General features: G+C 38.7%; 1 protein-coding gene across 1 annotated transcript in view; it reads left to right on the top strand.

Annotated features, from left to right (window-relative positions):
* The window catches only part of KCNH5 (potassium voltage-gated channel subfamily H member 5), a gene marked incomplete at its 3' end in the record, with an annotated part of 152,876 nt that overhangs the window by 86,456 nt on the left and 40,341 nt on the right, over window positions 1-26,079 (top strand). Inside the window, exon 8 of the mRNA XM_082761191.1 lies at window positions 16,918-17,117. Coding sequence (XP_082617317.1) covers window positions 16,918-17,117 — 200 coding nt within the window. The remainder of the gene's footprint in view (window positions 1-16,917; window positions 17,118-26,079) is intronic.

Genomic DNA, 26,079 nt, shown 5'->3' with positions numbered 1-26,079 from the left:
TGTGGAGGGTTGAAAGGATCATTTCTCATCCTCTACTCAGTCCCTCTCAGTATATGTTCTGTAAAGCATCAGAGTTTGCTGATTGCTTGTAGAGGATGAACCTGAGAAGTGAACTGTACATTCATTTTGTGTAAATGAGATGGGAGATGGGCAAGTTCTGATTAATTATAATTGGAACAGCATAGCTTTTGAGAATTTTACATGTTGTTATTTTGGTTAAAGAACTTGGAAATGTCTTTTGCAAATTAAAACAATTATATCAAGTACATAAATCAGTCCTTGAATTTGGCATGAGCTGCCCAAAATATTAATAAAAACATTGAAGTTTAATAATAGCCTTATGCCTCTGAAGTGTGAAATAGAGATACCATCAAGGACTTCGGCAGCAAAGTTGTTGTATCTAACTCATTAGTTAAGATTTCATTAGCTTCTTCCACCATTGTTATCCTCACCTTGGTAGTGAATTATTGCCAACAAGAAAAGCAGGTTTTACACAACAAATTCGTTAATAGTGTAAAAATGAAAATAAATTAATGTTTTCTTAGGATACAAAGCTTGGCTATTCTCAGTCTTTACCAGTTCTGCAATATTAAATGCACAGTTTTAAAGAGCAAGGCAGTTCTGGTAGTCTGTATAAATAAAAATAACTGATGGGGCTAATACTGTGTAAATAATAACATTTACAGAGACAAATGCACTGTGTGGGTTGTCTGTGGCATGCATTTCAGACTGCATTAGGTATGAAGGGTGGTCCTCTAAATTGTTTCTAATTGTCCACGGTAATGTAATATAAACAGTGTGATTGTTGTCTAAAACTGGTCCAAAACAGGCTGTAGAGATCAAGCCATTAATCCTGCTTGCTGTATATTTAACACAATTTGACTTTATTCCATGTTTTCAGACCTTTGTCTGGATGGGGGAGCTCAGGGCTATGAGCAGGGGAGGTGGTGAGGAAATTGAGGTTGAGGTTTGGGGTGAATTAGGGGTCAGGTAGGAGGGATTGGGGTCCCCAAAGATGAATGGGGACTTCTAGCAAGGACTGCTCTCCTGAGATGGATCTCAGCTTCCTCCAGAGTTCCTTAGAATGTCCATAAGAGGTGCTTGCAAGTGCAAACCAGAGCTAGGGTATGCTTCCCTCAGTGCTCAGCATTTTCCTGTGGTATCACTGGGAACATTCATTAATTTTGGTGGGAGCAGTCCTCTGGGAAGAGTTTATTTTCAGACCTCGCAGGTCATAGATGCCTAATTGGCTCACCTTTTCCAGCACTCTAGAAAACAAGCTGTAAAATTTTAAATTATTTGGTAGCATAACATAACTGATTTTTATATCATGAAAAAAATCCATGCGAGACCTTGTGCGCTAGGTGCTTAAAAAATAGAGGAAGAAGAGAGCCTCAGTCCAGGAGCATATGTTTTTAATATCCTCTGGCTGCTCCTAGGCACTTCTGGCCAGTGCAAATAAGAGTGTTTTCCACTTTTTATACTTTCCCCATGTGCATTTCCATCTAGACTTGATGGATTGATCTAGACCAGCTGCTTGGTCACTTGTATTCAATGGCACAGAAAGTGCCTCCAGAGCTCATGTCTGAAATAGTATGAGCTCTTCCGTAGTGAAGTTCTCTTCCTCCAAAAGTTCCCTCAATACACTGCTTTTTCTGTGACTGTAAAGCTCTTGATGAGTTGCAAGACTCCTAAAACATCGCAAGCTATTAGCATCTGTTCCATAATTCATTGTCTCAAAACATGTTGCTGTAATTAGAAGACTGCCTGAAACTTCAGGGATAGGCTCCATCTCTCCAGACATTGACTTGATGTAAGTCAGTGATAGGAGTGTCAACAGCTCGAGTCTGATCCCACCCTGCTGTTTGTTGATTTCCACAGAATGCATTGTTACATTGCATGTACCCTACTAGCAGGAGCCCGCTGCTGTCAGGATGGTCCTACTCCGAGCAGCTTGTACCTCTACCTGTAGCAGCCATTGGTTACATTTTCAGAGAAGTACCACCTTCCATGCTGGTCCTTCTGTTTGAAGATTCCTTATGTTGTTCTATGTGTTTTGAGGTTTACACATGGTCACAAATGTACTAGAAGAACACCTGGGAACTTACCTTCTTCTTGGCCTTCAAAACATGCTGCTAGGTAAAAACAGTGTATTGGGTTAGTCATTGCTGTTGTGTTGATTCCTTGAGTTTTTGTTGTCTGAAAGGTTTTGGACAAAGAGTGCCTATGCCTTGCAGCACGCTACTCTGATGTTGCAGCACAGGTGTAAACACAGCTTTGGCAGAAGTCGGGGTAGCATTTGGGCAGTTACAGCTCTCGTCCCACGGGAGCAGTCCATTCTGCTCCACTGGACATGTGATGGTGGTTGCAGGTGGAAGATGATGGTAGATAACGGTGAGTTTTGTCTGAATTTGAGGAGAAAGATGCAGGTGGTGTGTGTGTGTGCATGCAAGTTGTCTGTGTGTGTTTTGTAGCAGCTGGGCTAATACCCTCAGGTGCTCTGTGAGTGATGCTTCAAGTCCCACATCTTAGACCAAAGCCAAGAAACTCTAGCAGGAGTCACAGGACAGAAGCTGACAAGGCTGTTAATTATGGCTACTTTGGTGGAACAAGGCCCCAGTGATGACAGCTTGCCATTTGGCAGGTGAACTGATGGCACTTTGTATGTCAAAGGTATGCGGTGCTACAGCAGAGAGTTACAGCTGAGGGATCTCAGCCAGTTTTAGCAGAAAAAAAGCAAACTTTATTTATGGAAGAAACATTTTTATCCCCATTACTCTGATAAAACCTGGCTGCAAGGGTTAGATTGTTAATTATTTTTTTTACAGATGTGAGAGAAGCTTGGAAGTTGGTGAAAGATATTCTATATAAATTCTTTAGCAAGATCCAGGGATGGAGAAGCACGGAGTGATTTCTTACAGTGTCATGGCAACCAGCTCTACCCAGAGGTGGCATCTTATCAATTACATTAAATAATTAGGAACAACAGTTAGTAAAGTGAAGAAAAACAAGAATGTCGGGTGGGAGGCAGCTAAGCTCAGCAAAATAATATGCTGTTTGACTTCTGGAAGACTTCAGCAGAGGCTGAAAGGAGATTTTGAGGAGAGAAGAAAATGGAAGGAATTAACAAGATAATGTGAAAAAAAAAAAAAAGCTTATGGTGGAAACTTATTCAGATAACATGGAAAGTATTTAGGCAAAACCTGAGTTTTGTTGAAAAACGTGTTTTTATTGACATAGATTTTGAAAAAAAAAAAAAAAAAAAAAAAAGAAAAGGATTAATATACATAAGTTGTTGGGGTTTGTTTGTTTATTTTACTTTCCAACTGCGTATGTCTTTGTTTCCAAGATAGCAGAAGAGTTCTCTCTTGCTCATTCTCTTTTGCTCCTTTTCAGCTCCCTTCTTACACTAGAAATATACTGCAGAAAAATCCTTCCCTTTGTTTTCTGTTCAAAAGGTTTTAAGAATGAGTGGAAATGCTACTTTGATTTTTAAAAAACTTTTCACTTTTACGGTGGAAGAATTAGAACAAAGAAAAAAGATATTAGGTTTGTACTACTTTCACTTTAAAAGACCTACTACTACAAATTCAGATTAAGAAAACCCAAAGATGTTATTTTCTGTTATTTTGCTAAACATTACCCTATATCACAATTTTAAAAAGCTGAATAATAAAATGGGATAATTTTAAAAAGAGTAAATGTCTCAATACTATGTGATATTTCATTCTGAATTCTCCCTGTTCAATTCTGAACATTCAATTCTGAACAGGGAGACCTGTAGTAAATGACAGATTTGGAACAAATTAAATCATTTATCTTTCTTTGTAAAATATTAGTATAAATGTCAAATATAATGTCACAGCCACCACATTAACATCATTTTGAGGAGACGTAATTCTTATTTTGCGTTCCCTCTTTCTTTAGTAATGATATCTATCCTTCTTTATGCACAGTGTCCACATTGCAGTGTATTTACTGTGAGTAGATGCTAAAAAAAAAAAAAAATCAAATAGTTTCCCAAAGGCCTTTCGTCCTGCCTTTGGGAAATTTCTCATACAGTTTCTTGAAGGAAAAGATAAATGTATGTGTTTATTGCCAACCCTAAAGCTCACAAACATCAGCCCATATTTTCTATTGACCTCAGTGAATTTTGGATCATGACATCTGGGAAAAATGTGTTCAGATTAATATAATTAAGAACCAAGGCAGGTTATCTTGCAAATTTGGTTCAAAGTGTTTTTATTTAGGTTAGGTTAATGTGTTTTAATGTTATGCTTACTAATATGTACTTACAGGAATAATCACTTGCATAAAATGAGTAATATATGAAAGATTGTTTCTCCCAAGCCATCACTACAGGAAATGAGGAGGCTCTTCTCCTTAGATAATAAATTTCTATGTCTTAAAAGATTAAAGGAAATATTTGCAATTTGATCAAAGAAACTGGGGAATAACATTAACTCAGTTGGGATTGGTTTTGCAAAACTGAATAAAAATGTAAAGAAAACAGCTTTGCAAAGTCAACTACAATTAATAGTTCAGTATAAAATTGATGTACCATTCTACAAAGACTTGGGAACAAGCAGGCTGGAAGGCCTGAGAAGTTGCTCTAATAAATGGATTGTTGAATTTTTAATTCATTGGGTTTGTAGACTTCATTCCGCAAGGCTTATGGCAACTTCTTCTTCACAGAAGTAGTTTGTGGGAGGGAGAACTGAACATAAACGGTACCTGCAGGTGTTAGTAGCACTAGCAGGACTTGGTCATTAACACAGAGGGACAAAAAATAAAAACACTCCTCAAAATACTGTCAAACTGTCCATTTCAAATATATTCCATATTTTATATGTAATTCAAAATGTCATTGCCCCTAAAAAGGAGTCTAATAGAATATGTGCCCAGGTATTAGTGCCCTGTAATAGTGAGAAGTAACTGAGAATACTACATGTATTGGCAAAAAATGCATGAGAAGAGACCCTGAAGTAATAAATATTTCATCGCCATATGAACAAAACTATTGAAAGCATCAAGATTACTTAAATTAATCCATTGCATTCGTAACTAATCTAATTTCTACTTGAATATATGGCTATTTAGCATCTTTCTTTAATAGGAGGTAAAGTGGTGTGAAACTGGGACTGCCAAACTGGAGGGTTGAACATATATTTTAGAAGCGAATGGCTTACTTGCTGCTAAAGAGTTAATGTTCAAGACACATCCTCTAGCTGTTAAATGCTTAGGTCACGTCTTGATGTTTTTATTCTGTCAAATCTCTCCTTTATTTTCAATGGACTTTTAGGATTGGCTTAGTCACTGTTGGATAAAAGTCAAAAAAAAAAAAAAAACAAAAAACAAACAAACAAACAAAAAAAAAACAGCTTTACTTGCATTTGCCCGGATCTGGGAAATAGTAAATACTGCTTGTAGTAGAAAGATGATAAAATCTTCCTAACTAGTGGGATCTAAGCCATGATACTAGTATAAACCTAAAAATAAAATCTAAGAAACAATTTAAATTTTACTGATTTCTTTTTTTTTATTCTTTCCCTCATAGTTTTACTAAAGTGCAGCTTTTCTCTCTTGTGCAGCAGGTCTTTTTTCTGCTTAATCCTGAAATTAGGGTTTCCCTTTTGATATATAAATTCCACCACAGAAGCAATTGTGAAAAGGACAGATGAAATTCAATGTCAATGTATGCAAATTAATACATGTAGGCAAAAAATAGCTAGCTATACCTATGTAATAATGGTTTCTAAATTAGCAATTGCTACTCGGGAAAGAAATCTGTTACTGCAGATAGTTCCTTGAAAATATTAGTGGAATATTCAGTACTGGTCAAAAAAAAGGCAAATAAGCTTTCTAGGCAAGTAACTGCAATGGAAGTGGAAAACACTGCATCACACTGCGCTGTTCTGCAACAAGATTTTGTAAGACTGAAAAAGGTATCTAAAAGGTGGCAAGAATGAAACATGGAATGACTTCCTCAGAAGGACAGATCAAGTAGATGAGGGCTCTTCGTGATGGGGAAAAAAAAAAAAAAAACAAAGCAGGGAAAGGCTTACATAAACCAGGAGGGGTGCACAAAATGTGCAGAGGAGCAATTGCTCCCTGTTTCTTGCAAGAGGAGCTCAGGTTGGCTGATGTCAAGGCTGGGGCAGCAGTACTTGCAGAATGGCACGACAAAATACCTTATCATGTAACGTTTTGGTGAGAGGAAAAAAAATAAGAAAAAAAGATATTTGGAAAGGAATTAGGTATTTTCAGTGGAAAAGTCTGGTCAGTGGCTATTAAATACTGAGTTTGGATGTAATGGGCAGTTTAGAAAGTCCCTGGACTCTGGGTTCATGGAAATCAAGGAAATATCCTGCACACCTTCTTTCTTGTGGTTTTACCCTAAGTATCCATAAGGGGCTGCAGTCAGGAGGAGGATTTTGGCCTCAGTGGGCAATTGGTACAATGCTATGTGTCATTCCTGTCTCTGTATACAGCTCCTTGGGCCATATGCATCTCAAGCATCTTTCACACAGCTTATGGAGCTTTACAGTGAGCACACCATTGTCCCAAAGAGGGTAACTTTATTGCAGGATCCAAGAGCAATGGGTTTTAGTGAAATGGGACATTTTAAAATGCTATGAAACAGCCACAAAAAAGTCAAAGGAAAGTGATAAAATACACTCAATTATTCCTTTCTGATACTCTCCAGACGTCAATGTAATTTCATTGACTTCAGTGAAATTAGTGTTAATGTTGGAATGGAAATGCAGCAAATTTAATTCCAGCATCTCCTTCCTGGAATAGCGAGCAAGAAAACAGAGAGAGGTAATCAGATAGAAACAAGTGCTGATCAGAAGGAGCTGAGCAGGGAAGAGGAGCGCTCCAGGAGAGGCTGCCAGGAAATACAGGCACTTTTCCCGTCTCACATAGTCATGCAGAGTTTGGCAATTTGTGCACAGTGGCTGAAGTGAAAAGCCAGACTTGTTTATTTCTTTTGGTTGGCTAGTGTATGCAATCTCTTGCTGTTCCATTGAATATTTGTAAAACTCTTGTACCAGGATGGTATCAATGGCTACTAGTATTTCCAGCAGTGTCAATTTGCTTGGTATCATGGAGAAAAGGAGCTCTGGAGAGCTGGTGGACTGCTGGAAAAAGGTGGAGAAAATGTGCTTGATGTAGTGTTTAGACAGCTTTTGCTTTGTCTGAGAACAGATCTGTTAGTGACCTTTGGAGTGCTGATGTCCACTTCTGCATATATGTTATTGTCTGGCTTTGTGTTCTGCTGATGGAAAATAGAAAAATATGTTCAGGGTATTGTCTACCATTTTACCATGCCGTTATTCTTTAGTGGAACCATTTGTGGCACTGGAAAAGGGCAGTGTAGACTACAAAAGGGTAAAACATGCGCATTTTTGCAGCTAGGCTTCACTGGGCTATTGATGGCTTTCCAACCAGCAGAGAGGCCCCGAAGAAGCTGTCGGGCCCAGGGACAGTTCAGCTTGTGCCACAGCAAAATCGATACTCCAATAAAGGACAGGTTCCCAAAGTGGATCATCAAAGCATACCAAAGAGAATTCACCTTTACAGCCTGCAAACTTTAGTGTGAAAATTTTGGACAGAACCAGAATGATTCCAGCAAATCTGGAGTGATGCTGAGGCATAGCCCTGCTCTGCGGCCTCTGCAGGCATGGCCTTAGTGGAAGCAAGGAGCAGGTGTCATGTCAGTCTTGGGCACAAATCTTTTGATGAAGTGGAAACCTACAGGAGAAAGGGTTTGGTTTTGCCCGTGATAGGCAACAGTGGGCTATGAGCTCATGGTTTGCATTTTGTGGAAAATATTACATGATAATTACATTGTTCCCCAGGGATGTGGTCACAGTACCAAGCCTGTCAAAGTTTAAGAAGTGTTTGGACTGTGCTCTTAGTCATATGGTCTGAATTTTTGGGTAGACCTGTGTGGTGCTAGGAGTTAGACTCGATGACCTTATCGGTCTTTTCCAACTCAGGATATTCTATGATTCTATAATATAAGTTTTGGGAGGGGGTGACGATGGTAGTGAATGCTCTATTTTTTCTTATGCTCTTAACACATTTTTTGCATCAAAATGGAATTTTCTTCCATTTTCAGATTTTCAAATCAAAAAGACAGGAGGAAACATGTTTTTATATGTTATTTTAGCATTGTAAAATCTGAAGGTGAATTATTTAAACTGTTTGTGAGTTTCTTTTTTTCTTCTCTCTTGCGTTTTTCAGGGAAGGCACATTTAATTTGGGACAGACTTTCAGCGTCACCATAGAAAATGTTGGAAACAAAATTTTGCTTGTTTCTGTGCAGACATAGAATTTGCAGGAGGGAAAATTTGAGGGAAGGAGTATTTGCAGATGACTTGCACAAGTGAGAAACATAATTTGGTTCAATTAAGTCAGTTTTGTGGTCATTTTGCAGAGCAGAATTATTCTGAAAATAATGGGATGTAAGCGTCATCTCCAAATTGGAGGCCTTTAATATTAACGGTATTAAGTGCTTTATTTTGTTCCTTCTAAAAATACCCTATAATTACATACAGAATCTATCCTCACAGAGTTCAGGCTGATGAATTAAAACAGAAAGAGGGAACTGCAGCATAGAGCTGCACTGCTTTACCTGAACTCTGTCTCATTAGTGTTTTCAGGTAGATATTGTGTAAGCGATACTCTTGTTATGCTAACAGCTGTGTTTTCCTTACCTCTCAAGGCTGTGCATGGTCTGTGTTTTATAGCTGAGATTACTTGTCTAATTGTTCCAAACCCATTCTTATTAATTGTGTTGAGATAAAATTGAACATCTAATTAAATGAATAAACAAAGTTAGATTTGGGAGAAGTAGAAAGAATGAGCAAATTAGAAGACTGAAAGGAAAATTAACAGCTGCGGAAAGTCTGAGCCCATTCATATTGTGTGTTCACCTTATTTTTGCATATAGGTGTAGCTGTGCATACGTATTTGTACAAGTAGATATGTATTTGTCTTTGTGAGTCTCTAATATACATCAACATGTCTATACAGTACAAATTTTTACATTGACACATGGGGGAAGAAAAAGAGCCTGGGAGGAAAGAGCTAGAAACATCTTCCAGTACAGTCCAATACTTTGAAGGTGTGTTTACAAATTTCCTATTATATTTTAACAAGACAGGCAATTTAGGTGCTGTTCCTCAGTGCACAAGTGATGTTCTGGCATCGTGCCTCCGGCAACATTGCTATCCTGAGTTCATCTTAATGTGACAAGAACTTGGTGTCCCACTAAAAAATTCCCTTAAAAATGTTCAAGAAATGAAAAAAAAAAAAAAAAAAAAAAAAAAGCAAGAAAAAAAAGGCCCAATCTAGCAACAAGCTGTCAGTTTGTTTCAGATGGTAATACTGACAGCTGCCTACTTAGAGAACTTTTTTTTTCTAGAAATGATCGTTTCTGAGATGCTGTTGGTCCCCATGCTTCCATGCAGTAGTGTGGGAGACTGTGTGTATCTTATGCTTGTTCTTGGTGACAGATTTGACACAGCAAGGCACGCAGAGGAGGGCACATAGGGTGGTTTTGATCCACAGGTGTCAGCGCAGGCTAGTACTAACACTAAGGACCAATCACTCTGGAAAAGAAGCTTCTTTCTTTCTTTGATGGAGAAAGGAATGAGAAAAATTTCTGTGATGGGTAGGTGATTGTTTGACAGACACAACTGAGATTTTTTTTAGAAATACTGAAGAGATTTGCGTGGAAATGAGGCAATGTTAATAATATTCAATATAAATAAAATCATAAATAAGGAAGGGGGCAAAGTGCTGGAGGCACAGAGTCGGTAGCATTCATGGTGAACGTAATTCTCATGAATTTTGGTCATCATCTTCCTCTCTCCTCCCCTTCTGCACCTACTGTAATGCCTTTAGGGAAGCAATTCCATTGCGACTAACATTTACCATGGCAAAGGACTTTATCCAGCATGTCAAATGCTAGATGTGCTTTTTGGTGTGTAGGTGATGAATTTCTGGGGAAATAAGAATAGTGAAGCATTAGTATAAGAAATGGTCTGGTTTGTTTTAATAATTCTTCTCTGTATTTATGTCATACTCTTATTATAAATGGAAACTTGTCACAACCTTTGTTTATCATCACCAAAGGCTATGACCCACTAGACACAACTTCCATCGCGTATCAAATATGTAGAAAAAGCTTAACTCTCAGCCTCTTACACTAGAGCTTTCAAGGAAGAATCTTCCACAATTAAGGCCCCTTCACTACAAGACATGGATTTTTCAGGCAATGTGAGGCTTTTCCACTCAGTTAACAAAGGGTAATGCTGTTTGCCCTGTTGTCTGTTGCAGCGTAACCACAGCTGTTTTTCAGGCTGTGCCTGCCCATGTGGCACTTACCACCCTTGAATAATACAGTGAGGGAGAAGCAGACCCAAGACAGATAACACTTTCCAGATGAGAGAAAATGCAAGAAATTGTGTATAAATGCCAAGAGAAGAACACTGAACCTGTGCAAGGCCGTGTGTCTGATGTCCAGCACAAAGTGGTCTAATAGCGTGGGGTGGCTGTGGTAGGGGATGTTGAGCACGGAAGATGTTGTCTGTGAGCTGTGACTTCAAGCTGGTTAGGCATCTGCATCATCATACCCAGGCAGCTCTTGGCCTCTTATCCTCAGGAGTTTTTTGTCTTTGCTGCCAAGTAACGTTAGCCAACTTCTACTAATGTCCATCGCTTCCTCAGGGCTGGAAGATGAGCATACTGATAGCTACGGACAATGGTAGCCTTCATTTAAGACCTGGTAAGAGCATGGTACTGTGTTTTGTACCAATTTGGGCAATCTTGGATTGTAACTGTGTGCCAAATTATAGCTCATCACATTTGCATGGTGAAGAGGCATCAGAGCTCTAAAGTAAATATTTTCCTTTTTCTAAGTGCTCTTATAAACAAAAATGCTCCCAGTTTCACTATTTAAAAATTAGTGACTGTACAAGTGCAGTTGAAATCCCTTATTTTTATAAGGATTTGTGCATAAAGTATGCAGAATGCATAACTGCATCCAAAGCAGCTGTTCCACTCTGCTGTGCAAACAGTATCCCCTATAAAGGGAAGAACAGCGAGTGTCAGTTCCTATAGTTTACTACTGATGATCCTTGTAATTACATAATTATTTAATTTTCTTCAAATAAATATCCCATCAGTGTGAACAGGGATTTCACAGATCTATTGTTATCATTATCCTCTGAGTTTAGAGTTTGCATGACTACTGTATCCAGAAGATGTTGAGTTGGAAAAACAGGAGTAAACATCACCTGGCACTGCAGAGGAGCTGCGGGTCTTCTGTGACTGCAGCGTGGGCTAGAGGTATGTTGGAGGGCCACCACCTCCCTGCATTGGCAATGCGGGACATGCATCTGGATGCATGTAGAGCGTATGGGCTATAGGGCTGATGGATTCAGGCTAGTGCAGTAATTATGATGTTACTGGAGGTGACAGTGCTTTGGTGGGGCTTATAAGAGGATAAATATATTGGATTATGTGGCATGAGAAATTGCAATGATATGGCTACAGGTGTAATAGGAGGAAAGATTTATTTATATATTTATTTACTTTGGACTAGGTTATTTTGGGAATAAAATTTGAAAGGCAGTATGCTCTGATGTTGATGTCTCTTCCCTGTAAAGCAGAAGCAATTGCGTTTAGGACACTGATTGAATACTGCTGTAAAACTGGCATCAGCATGGCAGGAATGGGGGAGTGTATTTTAACAGCATCATTTTTATAAGGGCCAAGGATACAAAATCAATTTTGGCATTTTGCAGACTGGAAGAACCATGGGTCTGTGTCGGTGCCTTCACTGCCAGAACTGGCTGGCAGGAGCATAGACACGGGGTGGAGTTGGAGCAGGCAGCCGAAAACTGCCATAAGGTGGTGGGAATAGTGAAAGAGGGGGGCTTAGAAGGATTTTTCTTCTCCATGTAACAAACTTCGTTGAGTAATGCTGATAGATTTAAAGGTGTTTATGATAGCAGAGGCACGCTCAGCTGGGAGGTGGATGTTTCACTGTGCTGCCAGGTATTGTATCGAATAGCACCTGCAGCCATCTTGCAGTATGATCCAGTGCATGAAGGTGACATGGAAAAGTATAACAGAAAACTGCTCAGACTTGAAATAAATCACACATTTGCATTTTGAGCGTATATCTAATTTTATCTTCTATCTACATAGCTGGATTTATATCTAATTTCTCTATTGAAAGATGTAGCTTGAAGAACATTAATCAAATATTACAGGCATGCCTAATTCCAGAAATTTGTTGAAGAAGGTGCAGGTAGCTTCAGCATGCAAAACTAAGTATCTGTATTTTTCCAGGATCAAGGCCTCATCTTCTTCTTTACAATTAGTTTAAAGGTATATTGCATACGCTTAGATTAAATAATACTCTAGGATGGAGCAGACTGTAGGGAAAATTAGATCTCTCAATCAAGCTTTCAGTTCCTAAAGGCAGATGTCCCTATTTGGACCTATTTAGCATGCAGTTGGGATAATATGAGATGTGAAATGCTTTGGGATAATTTAGGTAGCTCTGAGTCTTTTTAAAGAAAATTCCTTGTTTTTAAACAGGCCTAAGGGTTTATTTAAATCATTCAAAGTATTTTATGCTAAATGGTTCAAAAATATTTTAGGTATGTACAAATATGGTATAGCAACACGTATTTTAGATATAAAAATATATACCCCTTAGATCCTTATATTTGATTTAGGGGAGTTTTTATTTTAAACACTGAAGAGTAAAAATAGAAATTAAAATAGCAGTTGAACCAGTTTTGGGACAGAGAAGAAATATTTCTACATCATTATTTTAAATTGATCACCATGAAATCTAGTGAAGAATGAGATTTACACACACAGGACAATTAGGTGAGCATTGCATGACTGTAGGAAACAGAAAAAAAATCTGGAGATGTGCGATTCATTAAATAGAAGATGAATAAATGTAGTCTGACCTAACCAGTCGTTTCAAGAAATTGGGTAAAGTAATTTCCCCTTCAGCCTGTGTAGCACCATTTCTCTTGTTTCCCCTGAGCTTCTTGTAAAAGGAGAGACTAAATTAAAACTGTTGAGGTATGTGTATATTTCTAGAGATTTCTTTACAGATTGTTTAAATCCTCTTGCCATGAAGAGAGGCACAGTATTTTCATAATCTTCAAAACCTTTTGTAAATGATCTTTACTGTAAGTTCCCCCTGCCAAAAGTAATTAAAATCCAGCAAGAAAAGAAAGGTCCTTGGTAGTGCTCCTCTGCCTTTGTTTTTGAAAGGTGAGGAGTGAGGTTCACACCTGGCACTGTGGTGTTTGCTCATTAAGTAAGGGTGCTCAGAGAAATCTTCATTTGTTAATTACAGGTACTGAGGATGCCTTAAACCCTCACAGGCTGAGAAGGGAAGGCAGCATTAGCTGCCTGTTAGAGAGGCCCACAGGTGTGCATCTCTGCGCAGGGGAATCCATAGGGTGCCAGAGTCCCTAAGGCTTCTGAGCGGGGTCATTTCTGCCAGCTGAGGAGCTGGCCCAGCTCATCTCCCTGTTCTGGCCTGTCCCTGTTGTGTTTGCTGCTGATGCAACCACCCCAGCCTAAAGAAGTTGGGTGCAGAAGACCAAAGGCAGGTAACTTTTGTTTTTAGGGGGAATTAACCTTGCCCTGTTAGACCCTGACAAGCAGGCTTTTCTCTGTGGAGGATAATGCCCCAGCAGGTTTAACAAACACAGTGAAAATGCTTTCTTTATCAGCAAAAAGTTATTTTGTTGCACACTGAGACCTGCTAAAATATAAATATTAGCTACTTAAATGTCGTGTGTGTTGTGCCCCCCCTCTTTTTTTAAGGTATCATAAGGAGATGGGGAGCTGCTTTCCAGAGAGAGGTGGATTATTTGTACCAAATTATGAAAAATGTGCTCTCCCCCAAAACTCAGCAAACTCACCCCAGCAGTGGTCAGCACTGGCATAGGGAAGCACCATGAGCAAGGACTCTTTGAGGCACAGCTTCAAAGCTCTGAAGATCTAAATAGGTTCCTCTTACATGTTCACCACTGCTCTGCCTTGCAGTATCTGTAAGAGAAGCAGGATATTTAGATGAACTCAGCTGTGTGTCTTTACTATTTCCAGTAGCAGTTGGTGGAAAGCTTTGATTTCCAACAGAGGGATAATGCCAGTTTTGTCTATGCAGACTGCAGCGTGTAGGCTTGTGAGTTCTGGCTTACTGAGGTACTGCGGGGTAATGTTTCCAACAATTTTGTAATCTTGATCCGATGATTTACTCTATTCTTAATTTCCTGAACAGACATAAATCTCTATATTAAGAGACACAGAGACAGAATTTGTCTTCTGGATGAGTATTTTCTACATATTGTCTCTGCCAATGAATTTTTGTTGTCATTTTGTTTTGTTTGTTTGTAGAGGAGGAAATGTATGCTGGTTGCTTCAGAACAAGCTATTTTTGCCATGGCATTCTTAGCTGTTTCCAATCTGGCAAGTGTGAGAGGTGAATCTCTTTTTTTCCCCCAATTGGCAGGCCACTATGTTACATTTTCAATCAGCCTGTGTAGGTTTGCATGTCCAGTTGGGTTGTGTGCACAGCAATTGCATATGCAGTTCAGTTGTAGTTACAGGATTGAATACATTTTACTCATGCAGAAAGGCAGAGTTGTGGGGCTAGTCCTGACCTCTCTTTTCCTTTGTAGTCACAGTTGTTTTCAGGTTGTATCTGACATCAGAGGGCAAGAAGGGAGATGCTCTGCACTCACACATCTGTTGAGCTGAGTTTGAGATAAATCACCGAGCGTTCTTCAGAAGGATGAGGGATGTCAGACTTAACAGAAGTGACACTACATCAAGAATGTCTTCCTATAAAGTCCAAAGGAGCAGAGAAAGCTTGGAGGAGAAAAAAAAAAAAAGTCATGTGGCATTCATTCATCTACACTTTTTATAATCCTTAAGTTTTTATTCTCTACATGAGTGTTGCTATATATCCAAGTGGGCACAGAGGTACAGAAAACCTCTTAGTGGCTAGCAGATATGATACAACAATCAGTAAAGCAAAGGGGCTGGGGGGGAAGAACCAAACCCTTGCAAAGAGCTTTATTTTTGGTCATCAAATAGAGTATTAATCTGCTGTGCTCTCTAAAACTGAAGCCTCATGTTCATCTGTACTTCACGCTGTGTGACTTTATTTGATACAATCTTGTCTGTTGAGATGAAAAAAAACTTTTGACTTTGATGAAACAATGAACGTTATATTTCTGATGAACCCTATCATCTAATTTTTATATTGACATAGTAAAAAGCACAGTGAGAAATGGAAGTACAATTTTTCTATTAGATAGGTTTTGGGAAAGCAACATGTTTCTTTAAAAATGTCACCTCTCAAATAGGGGTGATAAACAATACTAAATGAGTATGAAACAGTGAGTTTTCTGGAATGAAGCAAAAATGTGTTGTGTAGAGGGAAGGAAGACATTATGTGCTGAGAGAGAGAAGGCATTTTTCCTTTCACAGCGGGTTATTTCTTGCCATTTGTAGGCTGAGGTTGTTTTTTAAAAAAGCAATATGGAAATACATAGCTGCATTCTACTATACAGTACCTCTGAGCAAGGATTATTAAAAATGACAGGCAGACTTCTTTGTATTTGATAATGTCAAGAGCAGAAATAAAGTGCCATGCATTGGCATTATGAGAAATCAGAATAATTCTCTTTTTTGCAAAACTTTTATTACCTAATGGAAGAATGTCATTTTGGGCTTTCTTGCAAGGGTAATTATATTGTGACTCAAAAAGAAACTTTAAACCTGCTTGGTTTTAAGAATGCTTTTCAATTCACCACTATTCAATTCACCACGGTACAAGCAAAGGTGTACATTTAAATTTTTGCTTGAATGCTTTGTCGAATTTAGGTTTCAGAAATTAACCATTCTACATCAAACAGGGTTTCAGTGCATCACACTTGTGATGGGATACGGAGTACAATGCCGTATCCGTTGGAAAGGCTTACTCAAAACGTGTGGTTTTCTTGAATATGGCATGTCATTCTTCGGTGTTGCACAGCTTGGCTGGCTGAGCTTGACAGTTATGGTGGCACAGTTAGAAAAGGGAGAATCAAACCAGCAGAGGCAGTGCCAGGAGCGGGTTTGAAGTAGTGCTTCCTACTCTACTGTGTCCTCCTCCTGCCTTAGTGGCAATGAGGTACACGTGGGACTTCCCATTGTTTGCTAATCTCGTTTTTCTCCTTTTGAAATAATTATTGTCTGACATCTGGAGTTGACATGACATACCCAAGTCATCTGCTTAGGGCTGGCTGTAAAATTGGACTAGGAAGTGCAACTCTGAGTCTGTCCCTTGGCCATTGACAGAAGGCCTGTTTCTATAAGCATCCCATTGCAAGGCTTCCCAGGTTGATATCTCCTCCATTTCACTTATTTTTTTTTTGGAACTGTGGCTACTCCACACGTGGCATGTGCTAGTTGATCTCACATGAGAGCCACGTTGATTGGATGATGCCATCAAGGTTATTGGCAGGCTGCAGCTACACTTGAAAATCAGTTTGGATTAGTACAGGGTATAGAGTTAAAATGTGCTAGCTGTTTTGAATAACCCCTTATGTTGACATTTCTTGTGATTGATTTTGTAAGTTAACATGCTTTGGCTATATGAGTTCTATGGGTAGGTTCAGTAAATAGCTCTGTATGTATACACATGTGAGACTGTCCATAAACTGAAACTTTCAGTTTACACCTTCACTCCTATACATTTGCACTAATTTGTAACCATGCATCAATTTATTTGAAATTATTCTTTAATTATGAGTAGCATTTATTGGAGCATGCATATTTATTGTTAATGATCTTTGTGTTTGTTTTTTTTTTCAGCTCTTCTTTATGCAACTATTTTTGGAAATGTCACAACCATTTTCCAGCAGATGTATGCCAACACCAACCGATACCATGAGATGCTGAACAATGTGCGAGATTTCCTGAAATTATATCAAGTCCCAAAAGGCCTTAGTGAAAGAGTCATGGATTATATTGTCTCAACCTGGTCCATGTCTAAAGGAATTGACACAGAGAAGGTATGAGTACATGAGGTAACATGACACAATTTGGATAGCAAGAGTTTGTGTCCATTGTGTACTTGCTTAGAAACAGAACTGTGTAACAGCATATAACTTACTAACAAAGTCATAACTGCATGCTACTCCATTATTGTGGTTGTCATTGGATCAAAAACTGGATGTTTTTTTAAAAAGTTGTGCTGCTTTGGAAATACGCCTTTATTTTTCATTATGGTAAATGTTTTCTGTCTTCTAGTTTGACTTTACCAAAATACTAAACAATTTTAATGTACTTAACTATTGAAATCAACAGGAAATTGGTCTTCAAATTAGTCTGAGGGCATAATTTAATGTCAAACCTACATCAGTATTATTCTGAAAAGTATTGGTATCTGTGAGTTGCAATGAAATGTTTGATTGGCTTGGACCTGTTGCTGATGCCCAGGACATCGTCATCAACCTAATTAGTATAGGATTTAATGGCAGTAGTGATTGATCTTCTTGAGCTGAAATCTCTCACCTAGAACTTAAGGCCTTTGGCAGGGAGATACAGAAAATGTGTTACTGCTGACATCTGTGCTGGGTTCTACTTGACTTTAGCCTTCAGAAAGGACTGGTCATTTAGGTGTTATCGAAAATCAAGTAAAGGAAAGGTTGTCTTCAGAGTGATTCATCCATTCTGTTCCAGGACAGACCCAAGTGAACTGTCCTCAGGGCCTCTGTCTCCAACACATGTGTAGTGGAGTCTGTCTAGCCTTGGACTGGATATTTTAGAGAGCTGAAGTCAGATGGGAGGGTTTTTACCTGCAATACCTTGAATGTAGGTAAGATATGACAGTTCTAAGTCTAGCTTTTTGGTCAGTGGAGATTGAGGATGCTCCTTTGACTTCCATGGAGTTAGTACTCATCAGCTGAAAGCAGGCACTCAGGCTCCAGTTTCCATGAAGATTTAACATCTGAGAACTTAGAAGGCAATATTCCAAGGGAGAGCAAGGAAGTGTCATAGCACATTAACGTCCTAAAATGTATAGTGTTCACAAAGCTTTGAAGTTCTTGCTTTGGCCGAATTTCTTGTATAATATGGGATGATGATGCAGCTTGTTCAGATATGCCAAGATAAGTTGCTACACTTACAAATTTAGTCTTACATCATATTGATGCAACGACAGTTATCATACTCATTTTCTGCAATGAAATTCAGTTTACCATCGCAAATATAAAAATGTTAAGCAACACAGATTTTGATTTCTTTGGTTCTTGTACTTCAGTGTGCCACATTCTTTAATATGTTAATTTCTTATACACTAATACCCTAACTTCCAAATGCTGATTCATACAATGTTAATAGTGAGCTTTTCTGTTGTAAACTACTGTAAATGCATTCAGCCTTTTTGTGTAAACTCAAAAACATGTGAAAATTGAACTCTCATTTGCATTTATCTCCTTGCAGTTGAGCCGGTATACTGTATTATTCTGCTACAGTTTCATTAGATTTTAATGATGCTTTGCAGTTAATGAGGAAAACCTATGCTTTAATTACTGAAATTTCCTTCCATAGTTTCCGCATGTCCGGTTTTATAGATTATAAAAATGCAGTTAGAGCCATAATCTTCAGCTTGTGGTAAGCAGTGTTCTCTGGTCTGTAAGATAGTAATGGCTGCTTAGCTAGATAATTAATATGGCTGTAAAATCTGTGACTTAGGTTTTTAACAATTTTCCCTTGGTAAAGACTTGCCTAAGCTTAGGCATGGATCCAAAACCTATTTATAACAGTTGAAGGATTTCAGGAACTTCTGCATCTGGACATCAATAGTTGCATCTAATCGAACTTCCCAGAAAAGCCAGTGTTACAGAAGAACAGAGACAAGATAAACGTAAGAACTTGAGCACCGGTTTGAATATGTTGGTATTTTGTATCCTCTACAGCCTGCAAGTCTGCAAAAGCAACAGCACCAGCAGCCTTTAGTGCCTGCACTGAGCATCCCCAAGTCTGTACAAGTGTAGCAGTTTGCTTTTGACTGCAGAACATTAGTCAAATTGAGGATTTGTTTTAGGATAAGGGTAGAAAGAAGGCTGTTATGTAATAGGGCAGCTTTCCTATGTTTATCTCCACTCAGGACAGTGTTCTGAAGTGCTTCACCAAAACAAAGTAGAAAATATTGTAAATCCTAGCTGAGAAATTATGGGAACATTGATACAGTTCCAGAGACTAGTCACATAGAGTGGATCCTTCCTCTCACATTAGTTCCCTCATTAGCCCTTCAAGCCTGTTGTAAAACCCTCTGCATTTAAGTTGAATCCATCTGTATGATCCCTAGAGCAGCAAGGGGATGGGAACACACTATAGGGACCCCCAGGGTACACAGGCATAGAGTCAGGTTTATTTCCGTAGACACAGTGGGGCTTAGCAGTACTACACTGTACCTGCAGCTCAGCTGCTAAATCCAGACAGTGCTTCAATGTATTTTAGAAAAGGGGATTACTGCCCCAGGTCTTGACTAGCTTCTCTGCACTGCTTTGTCTGACAGCCTGTACACGACCTTAGGGCTCCTTCCAGTCTGGATTTCAAAGCTGCAGTAATGAGATTCTGACCAGTCTGTTGTCTGGATATTTTTGCATCAAATGATTTCCCATTCTCCTTAATTTTTACGAACCTTTCAATAAGCTTCGTATTATGCTGCAAAACATGTGTGCTCATGACACATGGTAATTAGTGAGGAATTTCTAAACTTTTCAGCTTCCATCAGACAGCTCAGACAGTTTCCACCATCAATGGATGTTTTTCAACCTAACATACATTATTACATCCTAAATTGTTCCAAATATATCTGCATTGTCACAATGGAAGGTGTTTTGCAACATCGTTTGCCACAAATTTATAATACATTTCATTCAGTCACTCAGCATGTTGAAATGGCTTTGTTTTGAAATCCAAATTCAAAGGACAAGAAGATTAACATACGCAAGAATGAAATTTCTTGTACGAGTGTTACAGTAGGTTCCTATGGTGATGAACCATCCTAGCAATTTGAAGGACTAAAAATAGATACATGTATATGTTTCTTTGATAACTAAAGATTTTAAATTCATATGCTTGAAATTAAAATATAGTTCATAGCTTAATTGGAATTACTACCATTTAACATGTGTAGATTTCTTGCGTCAGAACTCAAATATCTATCTTTGAATGACACTTTCAGTGTGTAGTCCCCAAAGATGACCTTGGCTAAAACCAGGAAGGATGAATCCTTTATCAGATATGCACTGAAGGCAAAGCAGAAGTTACACGTGGAGGAAGTTTAATGAGGATCTAGTCCTCGCTGCGTGTGAGAACAGGCTGTCCCAAGCAAAAGTTTTTTTTAAAGCCCCCGTTGGTTATCGTTATGGGGAAGAGGTCTTGTTCTCCCACACTGGAGCAATGGTGCCTTAAGCATAGGCTTCCCTGTTCCCCTTGGGAACAGCTCATCTTCAAATCCCATCTTCAAACCACAGCACTTCAGCGTGTCTCTGAGTGTTCACAAATAAGGAATTAACAATGACACTAAAAGCATTAGTGTATTTATTATTATTACTTAAGAGGAAGCAAGTGGCCTATGATCCATAATCTTAAATCACTTAAACATTAGAGCCCTCCTGTGACAGCTGGGATGATATATGTAGTACATGCACATGGACTCTATCTCCTGGAGTAACAGTGGCTCAGGCAAGATGGAATTTATTTTTATGTTTAATGCTACAGGTTTCAGGGTTATTCATCTAATAATGAGCTGAACTAAGTACATGAGAAAACTAAGATGCCTTTATATACTTAAACAATATTTATCATACAGCAGAATATGCTTTTTGAGAGTCAGTTATAAAAGGAACCAGTGTATTCTCTGCATATGGCCAGTTTTTAGCAGGAAAAAATTCTTCACAGTAATAATCTATGAAACACACACTGAATTCAAACCTCTTAAGTTTTTATTGAAATCTACTAGGCAGCAAATGAAAAATTTATAGGTATTAGCTCTTCTGTGAGAAATAGGTCATTATACATGAAAGCAGAACAACCATTAACTTACATGCAGATGTCTCAAGGTCTCATCTATTGATAATGTTCTGAAATGTCAGTAAAACCCAAAGATTTTCCCTTCTTGACCTCCATGCTGTTGTATGGCTTAGGATTTGCTCAGAAAGCAATTAAATAAATGTCTGTCATGTTTTAACAGTCAATTTGTTCGGAAAAGCCATAGGTTGAAATTAAAAAAAAAAAAAAAAAAAAAAAAAGGTTCTTTTTAGTTTGAACCTAAGCATCAATGTCGATTCAAATGAGAGCCAATTCCACATTGAAATGACTGAAATAGAAATCATGGGAAAATAACACAGTGTTAAAACTATTCATTGCTGGCCCACTAAGCTTTCATTCAGGAGGGATAGGTTTATGGTAAATAGATGCAGGTTGTAACTTTATTAAACATTTAATCTACAAAAGTACAGTGCAGTTTTGCTGTGTTTGCTGTTAATAGGATCTTCAAGAGCTGTAGTAAGAATTAGCATTACCCTGAGAAAAATAGTGGAATGAGGCTGCCATTCCTAGAGTGCCCCATCACATAGAGGTGTCTGTAAGTGCTGGCTGGATTTTCTCCTGGATGACCGGGGTAGAAGGCTTCCAAGCTTCATGGCCAAAGAGAACTTCTACAATATTAGGTGTGACAGCTACATACAATCCCCTGCTGAAGAGGGAAGGTAAAAACCATTTGGACAAGTATTTTTGTTTCGTTGTAGAGGCGGGGTTGTTGGTCGTTCCTTGCAGATCGGGACGAGGTGAACAAGAAGTCTCCCTTCACCTCACAGAGCTGAGCTAGGACCAGGTACAGTTGCAATCCACAATTCTTTGGAGAGCGGGCTGCAGGAGAGATGGTCAGGGTCTCACTGTCCTTCACACAGGTCCAAGTGCAGGGCCTGTGCACCAGTGGGGCTTTCTGTTTCACCTTAATGGATGGTATGGATCATTTACATTGAGCATGCACTGTGCAGAGCCAGGAAAGATTATCCACAATTATCTCTACCTCTTGGATGTGTTGAGTTTGGGTTGACAGAGATTAATCTATGAACCTCTCATACTTGAGGAAATACCAAGTCTATAAACCATGGCTGTAGAGCAGCTCATGAACTTTTTGCCTGGGAGAAGAAGTTCCTGCATGGATGGGTCTGGTGTTTTCCTAAGCACGGCCACCAAGGGGATGGAGCTGACAGAGGGGCTGTCAGTTCCAGAGACCACATCTTAAGGGAATGACCACATCTAAGGGACCTCCAGAGGTCCCTTCCAACCTCAACCATTCTGTGATTCTGTCTTCTTCTAATCTGTTTCCTTAATGCTTTCACTCTTGAATGATACCTTTACATAATGCTGCATGTTAAAAAAATTAAGCCACTGTCAGCAAAAGCATGAAATAAAACCCATTGATCAACTCCGTTCTTCCAAGGGTGACCTTTGTGCCAAAAGTTGTCAATCCAAACAATCTTGAAGATCTTGAGAGATGCTTTGATGCAAGCCATATTCTTTTTGATGTTTATTTTGCTTCCTGTTATCCAAAAAGCATATGTGTAATGTTAAAGCCCTGTAGTCTGCTACCCTTCTCCCATCAGAAGGTCGTGTAACGATTGTGTTACAGCAAAACTGAACACAATAAATCCTTTAACTGTTCTGAAACTTACACAACCTGGGTTCTGCTACTGTGTTATCAACGGATGTTTTTAGTGTGCTTCTTGCTATATTTCTTAGTGCATTAGACAAACCAACAGGTACTGTTCTTAAAACACATTGTGCTGCTCTTCATCCTTCCACATTTTTTCAGACCTTAGCCAGACCTTTAGCCAGATTCCATCTGTGTTGACAGTATTGAATTTAACATGATCTAGAGCGGTTTCCAGGACTTTTTGAATGTCTTTAACTTTTTACTCAGTTAAAATGTGGTTAATTTTATTACTGTATTACTAAATCTAAGCATTTTGATCACTGGTTCAGGTCATGTATCCTTCCATTAATAAGAAAAGCAAGTGGAACTTTGCTTACTAGGGTTGATTTTCAGATCTGAGCAGTTAAATCCAAGTGACCTTGGATGTTAGGCAGTGCATTGAAAATGGAACACACCATTGCTGCTTAGATTCAATTCTTAGTGCCAAGATATTCAATGATGTATTAAAGATTACCCTAATGCATGCAGGGTTAATAACTGCTCAGTTGCATACATCACCTTTGATCTACTTCCAAAATTATTTGATTATTACAGGAAAATGTTCTGTGAAAATGTTATGTGATTTGCTCTCAGCTGCTTTCTTACCTTTGTCTCTTTGGCACCAGTCCAGTGCCAAATGTAACACTTTTATCCAGGTCTGCAAAAGAATTCAACACTCAAATGAGCCAAAACCTTCTAAAAATCTGAATAGTTTGCTCAGGTGCCTAGAAAATGGTGCTATCTTCTTCTTTTTTTTTTTTTTTTTTCTTTTTTTCTTAAAGATCTGATCTTGATTATAAGTGCTGAATATGTCTGACAACCCAGAATGGCCATTCTCCACAAAATAAAAAGAGATATCTGTGGACTATGTAGTAGGTTAGAAGTCAGAAGAGTTTATTATTGAAGTTGACGTTGTTAAATGTCTCCAATACTTGCTACTCTTACTCATTTAAGAAATGGTCCTTGTTATTCTTCTGCTAAGACTGCCTAAACTATTCATTTGAACATCAGTCAATATATCCCCTAGCTACAACCCTGAGAAAGTGAGAATTTTGTGTGCTGAAAGAGAATTGCAAATAGATATGATTCACTGGCCTCTGTCCTCTTTGTTAACAAGTCTTAACAGATTCTGTAATATTTGTTTAAGCCATCCCATAGTGTTTTCTAGCTGGGGAAGATTAAAAAAAAAAAATAAAAAAAACCTCAAACCCTTCCTAAAAGCTATTATGTGGCCACATTCTTAATCTGTACAGTTTTTGTTTCGATTCATTTTCTTTTCTTTGAGTTCTTCATAATCTCTGCTCCCCGTAGAGTTCTTTGAACTGTTCAAGGGGCTTATCTTAAACTGCCTGAGCATGCTGGGGAAATGGATGGGAGAGGGAAAAAATCAGATTGAACTTCCTTTGGAATTTTAACACCCCACCCCCTTCCAGATCTTAAGTAGAAAAGATAGTGAGACATTTTGTGCCAATTCCCTTGAGTCTTCCAGAGCTGGTTACTGCTTTTCCCCATCTCTTGCATCAACCACAAGCTTTTCACTCACCACCAGCATTATACATACTCCATAGGGGGCTCTGGAGATGGTGCTAGTGCTGAATCTCCTCACAGGGTGCCCTTGTGCTGGGTTTGTGTCAACTGGGTGTAAGACAGGAGAGTGCTGGTGGCAGAGCTCAGCAATTGTTTTATGCTGACTTTGAGTAGGCTTAATTTTCTACACAGATAAGGGATGTAATAATTGTTATTCTGTGCTTTGCTTTCTCCGCTCTCAGCTTTATAACGGTTCAGATCTTTGTGGATACGTGTGCACTGTTCACTTGTGGCATGGACCCTGACTCCTTTTCAGTTAGAAATGCAGCTTATGCAGGCAGAGAAGGTATTCCTCTGGGGAGGCTTCAGCTTTCTCCTCTAATTTTGCATCAAAACATAGCAGGTTCTATTCTTTTATGATGGTTGGGTGCATATGGGAAAGCTGACTGCAAAGTCTGTGGCTACAGATTTATTATGGAGCGATTTCTGTAGCAGCACAAGCATCTGGTCCCTGCAGGCAGCCTGCTCCAAGTCGTGTGCTCCAAAACCATCAGTTAGTAAAAGCATTGCAGTCAGCAACCTTCATATCCTTCCTTACTTATAAACTACAGCTTTCACTGAGAAAGGTCTTGAAGCCTCTAAGGAAATTTCCTCTTCAGAAACTTGTCTTGGTGGTTTCTTGGTATGCTGCTGAAAGAATACACAGACTTGAGCAAATGTCCCAGCTGAACTTTAACTCAGCTAACATAAATGCCAGAGGCATTTCCCTATTAGTGAAATGATCAATTGGGCATTACAGTTTATCTTATCCCTTAAACTGAATTTCTCTATATACCCCTGTGTTGCATTTGTATGACCATATAGACTCACATACAACCACGTTGATATTTGTGTCTTTTTAGCTGCATGCTGCCTTAAAAATGCTGAGATCTCAGTAAGCATTTCAAAAGAGGAATGTCTAATTCTTGTATTACCAATAAAGGATCATTTTCAGAAGAGTGTTTATCTGAAATTGAGGTGCTCATTTTATCATTTTCTGCTCTTAGGATCTTTGGAATGTTTATCATTAGCTTCCAAATGCTTCTCTGTGATCCTGTATTACATTATGTCTTGTATGGAAGCAAGAAAATTACTCCTAATCTGTGTCACCCACGATCCCTTTTTACAGTATCACTAATAGTCATATCAGAGAAGCTGATGGCATCTGTGAGTATTCTCCTGAATTCATGAATGTTGGTATTTGTAAACACAAAAAGTAGTGCTGCAAAGTCAGGTTGGAGCTCATGAAGTCCTGTCCTTGGAGCATACAGAAAACACATAACTTAATATTGAGATTGTCTTTCTTTGCCCTGCTTCCCTGCCTCCCGTGTATATCTACATTTGTCTTGATCAGTCAAAGCCCCTTTGCCAAGTCTTTCAATATTAAATATTTCTTTAGTTGTCATCCATTTCATTCTCACATCTCGGTACTAACAGAGTAGCAGACAATAAAACTGAAATAAAGACTATTCATCTGTGGATAACTCTTGGGTCATTCCTCATTTACTGTTGTACTTGTTGATGAGTGATATCTCCATATATCTCCATACAGTAATAAGTCATTAGGAGAATCACTTCATCATCACGTCAGTGAATTCCTGAAGTATGCTAAGACTGTTTTTTTCTGTGCAATGGGTTATTTTTCCTGACTCGTCCTATTACAAGATGTGATGATGGATATGTTTGTTGTAGCT

Source organism: Aythya marila (genome assembly GCF_965140915.1).
Source record: "Aythya marila genome assembly, chromosome: 5".
In the NCBI taxonomy this organism is placed as follows: domain Eukaryota; kingdom Metazoa; phylum Chordata; class Aves; order Anseriformes; family Anatidae; genus Aythya; species Aythya marila.
This window is presented reverse-complemented; position numbering and strand designations above follow the sequence as displayed.